The sequence below is a fragment of the Dipodomys ordii genome, unplaced genomic scaffold, assembly GCF_000151885.1.
Source record: "Dipodomys ordii isolate 6190 unplaced genomic scaffold, Dord_2.0 Scaffold34, whole genome shotgun sequence".
Classification (NCBI taxonomy): Eukaryota; Metazoa; Chordata; class Mammalia; order Rodentia; family Heteromyidae; genus Dipodomys; species Dipodomys ordii.
This window is the reverse complement of record NW_012267250.1, coordinates 14,301,344-14,307,465: the sequence shown is the minus strand read 5'-3', so window position 1 is coordinate 14,307,465 and position 6,122 is coordinate 14,301,344. Positions and strand designations below refer to the sequence as shown.

Below are 6,122 nucleotides of genomic sequence, written 5' to 3'. Positions count from 1 at the left end.
CTAGCACTCTACCACTTGAGCCACAGGGCCACTTCTGGCTTTTTCTGTTTATGTGGTCCTGAGGAATCAAACCCAGGGACTCATGCATGCGAGGCAAGCACTTTACCACTGAGCCACCTTCCCAGCCCAGTTCCTGAGAGTTTTTGCCCAAGGCTAACACTCTACAACTTTGAGCCACAGCTCCACTTCCAGTTTTCTGGTGGTTAACTGGAAATAAGAGTCTCATGGGCTTTTCTGACCAAACTGGCTTTGAACCACGATCCTTAGATCTTAGCCTCCTGAGTAGTTAGGCATAGAGAGTGCACTGCTAGCAGTCAGCTCCCTGACTTATCTCCAAAATATACACTAAATGTAAGACTTGAGGGATCTGCCTGGAGCGATGTGTATTTCTATCTCTCCATTAAAATGTAGTTTATGTTATTTGCATATATGGAAAAATTAGAAAATCAAAAGTTAAGCAATATGTTTCAGTAGTAATGGAAGAAGGGAAAGGAAGATAAGGGAGAACATGATTCAGAAACTTTTTAAATCTTCCAATTCACTTTTTGGGGCCTTGAGCCTGTGAGACTAGGCTAATTTGAGGGCCTCTCAGAGACACCTAAATATATATCTAAAGGAAATTTAGAAAACTCTTTGGACATGAGACGCTTCTCTTCCTGGAGTCTAATGTACCACTTTTCCCAATTGTCAATCACAATAAATTATAGTAGAAGTATGTCATGATTTCTCCCCTTAGGATTTTCCTTGTGTCTAGAAAAAGTAGATATTCCCAAATATTTACAGAAAGCACAAGCACACACTGGAAAATATCACAAATGAAGGGCAAACATTAGAATATTGACACAATTTAGTAGAGAATTAGCCTGCCATTAATACCTTCTACAAATATTTGTCAATATCTATCATTAGTCAGGTTCTGGGCTAGGGTCCAGAGACACAAGGCTAACAAACTGACAGCCTTTAAAATTAAGAAACCCTTGACAGGCGCTGGTGGCTCACGCCTGTAATCCTAGCTACTTAGGAGGCTGAGATCTGAGAGTTGCAGTTCAAAGCTGAGCCCAGCAGCAAAGTCCATGAGACTCTTATCTCCAATTAGCCACCAGAAAATCAAAAGTGGTATTGTTCTCAAAGTGATTGAGGACTATCCTTGATTGAAAAAGCTCAGGGACAGCACCCAGGCTGTGAATTAAATGCCACAGTTAACAAAAGGAAGAGGGGGGGGAAGGGAGGAAAGAGGAGGAGGAGGAGGAAGAAGAAGAAGAAGAAAAGAAAACCTTGTTTAGTAGCCACACTGAGGGTAAGACCTAGACACATTGGAAAGAGTGGGGACTCAGGCTGGAACAATGTGTGGTTTTATGGAGGAAAACTTTGGAATTAAAGTACAATGCTTCACTAGCAATTTTGTTGTTTTTTACCTACTTTTAACTTGGCTAAAATTTGATCTTATTGCCGAGTACCAGTGGCTCACACCTGTATTCCTAGCTACTCAAGAGGCTGAGATCTGAGGATCGCGGTTCAAAGCCAGCTCGGGCAGGAAAGTCTTCTCTCCAATAAACCACCAGAAAATGGGAAGAGGTGCTGTGGCTCAAGTGGTAGAGTATTCTCCTTGAGCTCTTCAGCCCAAAGTTCAAGCCCCACTACCAACAACAACAACAAAAATGATCTGAATGAAAAATTGCAAAATACAACATTAAGATGTATAACTTTTATGTTCTAATTTAATTCCAAGTAAGTGAATTAAATTAGGGATTTGGCTGGGTGCCAGTGGCTCTAGCCTATAATCTTGGCTAGTCAGGAGGCTCAAATCTGAGGACTGTGGTACCAAGCCAGTCTGGGGAAAAAAGTCCATGTGAGATGCTTTTCTCCAATTAACCACTCAAAAACTAGAAGCTAGCCTTGAGCAAAAGAGCTCAGGAACAGTGCCCAGGTCCTGAGTTCAAGCTCCACAACTGCCAAAAAAAAAGAAAAGGGCTGGGAACGTGGCTTAGTAGTAGAGTGCTTACCTAGTATGCACAAAGCCTTGGATTTGATTCCTCAGTACCACATAAACAGAAAAAGCCAGAAGTGGCACTGTGGATCAAGTGGTAGAGTGCTAGACTTGAGCAAAAGAAGCTCAGGGATAGTGTCTAGGCCCTGAGTTCAAGCCCCAGGACTGGTAAAAAAAAGAAAAAGAAAAAAGAAAAAAAAAAAGAAAAGATTTAATTGAGATGAGACTAAGCACAGAACAACTTGGTGTATAGAGTGAAGGGTAGACTAATTGTATTTTGAACTTTCTGACCACTTAGTGAAAGACTGCTAGAAAGAAAGAAGATTCTGAGTGATAAAGTTCAAAGACCTTCAATACAAATCTAAAGGTGTTTTGTTATTTCAAATACTGGAGATTGACTCCAGTGCTTTGAACGTGCTCGGGAAGTACTTTGCCTCTTGAGTTACGTATGGTCCTAGCCCAAAAGGCATTTTGTTTTCAAGGCAAGCTTATTTTTAAAATATTGCACATAGGAAACTGTAGAAGAGCAGCTTAAGGGCTAAGTGGAAGATGGAGTAGATTTTTGAGGAAAGAAAAATTTTAAAAATGGTGCTTCACCATCTATTGGATAATGAAGGTCACATAGAACGATGGAAATATATATAGAAACAATGTGAAAAGTGAAATTTGTCATCATGACAGTTGCTAAGAAACTGTGCCAACCATGGTTACTATTAGAATTAGGTCAGAGAGCTATGTAGTGTTAAGGAGCAGCATTTTATTGATTGATTGATTGATAAACTACCTTTACCACCTATTGAAACAACATTGACAGAGGTAGAGAGCACACATGGAGACTCATTCATATTCCAGACAGCTCTCAGGGATTTTCCTTCTGTGTTGTTGAGGGGTTGTACATATGTATATGTGGGGTTAGATCAGAGAAGAGAGGGAGCCAAAGGAAAAGGAGATGTTGGTGTGGGAATTTCTGCTTCCCTTGCCTTCTCACTGGCTTCTAGACATAACCTTCTGCTTGAGAACAAGGATTGCAGGCAAACTCAGCCAGAAACCCTGTGGGTTTTCCTAAAACTCAGACGGTTTCATGATCATTCTATCAGTAGGTTTTACTATCCATGCCCCTGATTTTACAGACCAAGGGACCTGGACAGGAAAGTTTGCCTGGGGTGAGCACACAAAGGGACTACAGGGATCCCAGATCAGCTGTGCTGATTGCTCATCCTCTCTTGCCCTAAACCCCCACATTCACTGCACCCTGTTTCCCAGCTGGTGACACAGGCATTCATTCAATGCCTGTCTTCCTCACTAGACTGTAAGTTCTGTGTGACCATAACCAATTCCAGCTTGATCCAACCTACCCTGCCCAGCACATATGCTACACTAAGTAGCTGTTGGTAGAGTGAATGTGAAAAAATTATAATCAATTACTATTATAAATTATGGCGAAATCCCTTTCTAGGAGTTATTATTTAACTAACCATTATTGATTTTATGGTCTTACCAGTTAAGGTAGAGTAGATTGGGTATGAGAAGCCTGGAGGCTCAGGAAGTGGCTTAGTGGTAGAGTACTTGCCCACCATTGCTGAGACCTTGGGTTCAATCCCCAGCTCTACCAACAAACAAGTGGATATGGATTTTGGGTTCTGTGAAGGAGCAGAAGGGAGTGAGCACTCATGGAGATCATTGGGGACAACCAAAGTTGATCCTGAGTTTAAATACCATACTGAATGGGCAGTTTCTTAATGGGAAATTCAGCTGCTTCCCAGTTGGTTCTTAGAACTGTTTACATCAATTGTTTTTCCTTTGCTTGAGTCTTTTCCAGCTCAGGGACAGAGACTGAGAGGGCTGTCATGTTTATATTGCCATATTTCTAAACTGCCACAAGATGGAAGCATTTTAAAAGTTTACTCTGGGGGCTGGGAAGGTGGCTCAGTGGTAGCGCACTTGCCTTGCATACATGAGGTCCTGGGGTTCGATTCCTCAGCACCACATAAGCAGAAAAAAAAAAAAAGAAAGAAAAGCCAGAAGTGGTGCTATGGCTCAAGTGGTAGAGCCCTAGCCTTGAGCTGAAGAGCTGAGGGCCAGCATCCAGGCCCAGAGTTCAGGCCCTACAACCAGACCCCCCAAAAAAAATAAAAATAAAAAACATAAAAGTTTACTCTGCTTTTTGGATCTTTTGGGTCATCGGGTGATAGAAGCTCAGTGTCCAGACACTGAAATTCAGAAAAGCAAACAGACATGACTCAGCATTTGTGTTTGCATATGTGTTAACAGAATTCTAGATTAACAAAGTTATTATACATTAATCCCTGATGCACTAAGAGAACAGAAGTGAGTTCATGACTCACCAATCACATTGTCCCAACACAAAGTTCTGTGCCCACATTTTCTTGAGCAACTCAGCAAAATCTGACCTCTTTTCTAGATCCATGGCAAGGCCTTATCAAAACTCTATAGCACTTATTGTCAAACTATATATCTCCATCAAGTGTGGTGTTGCACACCTGGAATCCCAGCACTGGAGAGGCTGAGACAGGAAGATTGTGAGTTCAGAGTTAGCTTTGGCGACAGAGTGAGTTCAAGGCCAGGCTAGGCTACATAGTGAGACCCTGTCCTAAAAAATAAAAACATATCAAAATGGAAGGGTGTTGTTAGCATGTACAAGAAACTGGATTCCATTCCTAGCACTTAGAGAACACAAAACAAACACATATCTACTAAGTATGTAACTTGGGTTTTCTTTACAGATATAATGTTTTATTCTTTGTGTTTTTCATGAAGGAACTAGAGAATGATACATACCAAAATATTGCAAAGGAAATGAACCTGTCTGAAACCGCTTTTATCCGAAGATTGAGTCCAACAGACAACTTTGCCCAAAGTAAATAAGCATTTTTACAACAATAGTTGAATGGTACTGAAGTTACTTTTTTTAGGTGGGGGAGTGATATCTAAAGGAAATGTTTATTTATTATTTGCAGGAAATAGTACACTGGGAGTTGTTTTTTTTGGATCATCTGGGAGAGGGTATGTTTAAATTTCTAGAGTTTAAGTTTATAGTTTACACTTGCACTGGAAAATACATTCTAAGAGTGCTGGAAAGCGAGGCCTGAGAAGTGGTGATGGATCGGCGTGGAAGTTTGTTCTTTATCTCGAGTGGGCTTCATTTCTGTTTCACATATAGTATATTTCAACCCAAATGTTCCTCTCTATTGCTCTCTCTTTCCTGTCCTCCCTTCTCCCCACCCCCACATTTTCTTGGGCAACTCAGCAAAATCTGCCCTCTTTTCTAGATCCATGTCAAGACCTCATTGAAGCTCTATAGCGTTTATTGTCCAATCTACCAAACGTGGTAGCCCAGGCTGGCTTTGGACTCTTGATCCTCTTGCTTCTATTTCTGAATTCTGAGACTAAAGCATGTACTACCACACTCAGGAAAAGGTGTAAAAGTTAAAAGTCCCAGGGAATTGAACATAGTTCCATATACAAAGCCACAATTCCAGCCAAGAGTGAGCTGCTTAGGGGAGCAAGCTCAGGCCCCTCTTGTTCATTTGCTCACACAGGCACGCTCTCTGGCACTTCTGCCTTCTGTCATGAAATGATGCAGCTGAAAGCCCCTCTCCAGGTGCGAGTCCTGTCAAGTTGGATTCCCAAGCTCCAGAATACAGCCAATACCCTTCTCTTCTTAATAAATGACCCAATCTGTGGTATTCTGTTATAGCAATACTAAGCAGACCTGGAAGGTTAGTGAACATGAATGTTTCAGGTTAATTTAGAGCCAGGGAACTCCAGAATGCTTGTCTGGACTGCATTATAGTTTATAACAGACTTCTGTTCTTAATTGTGTCAGCATAATGTTTGGGAAAGAAGAAGAATCTGAGAAGTTTGCAACGTGTTTGCCTGGCAGTGATTCTTGTCTCTCTCTGCCTTTTCCCCTCTGGCAGGTTCCTGCTTTGGACTCAGGTGGTTTACCCCGGCAAGTGAAGTCCCGCTGTGTGGCCATGCTACCCTTGCTTCTGCCGCTGTGCTGTTTTACAAAATGAGTAATGTGAATTTCTTTAAGCAGAGTGTCACTGTGCTCTTCCTGGTAGGAAGACACAGCGGCGGTGTTTATGTCATACAAGTGCAGAAAACAGTG

At 41.7% G+C, this 6,122-nt stretch overlaps 1 protein-coding gene across 1 annotated transcript in view; it reads left to right on the top strand.

Annotated features, from left to right (window-relative positions):
- Positions 1 to 6,122, top strand: part of Pbld (phenazine biosynthesis-like protein domain containing) — a 46,331-nt gene that overhangs the window by 29,327 nt on the left and 10,882 nt on the right. The window contains exons 3-4 of the mRNA XM_013017053.1: positions 4,766 to 4,865; positions 5,929 to 6,119. Coding sequence (XP_012872507.1) covers positions 4,766 to 4,865; positions 5,929 to 6,119 — 291 coding nt within the window. The remainder of the gene's footprint in view (positions 1 to 4,765; positions 4,866 to 5,928; positions 6,120 to 6,122) is intronic.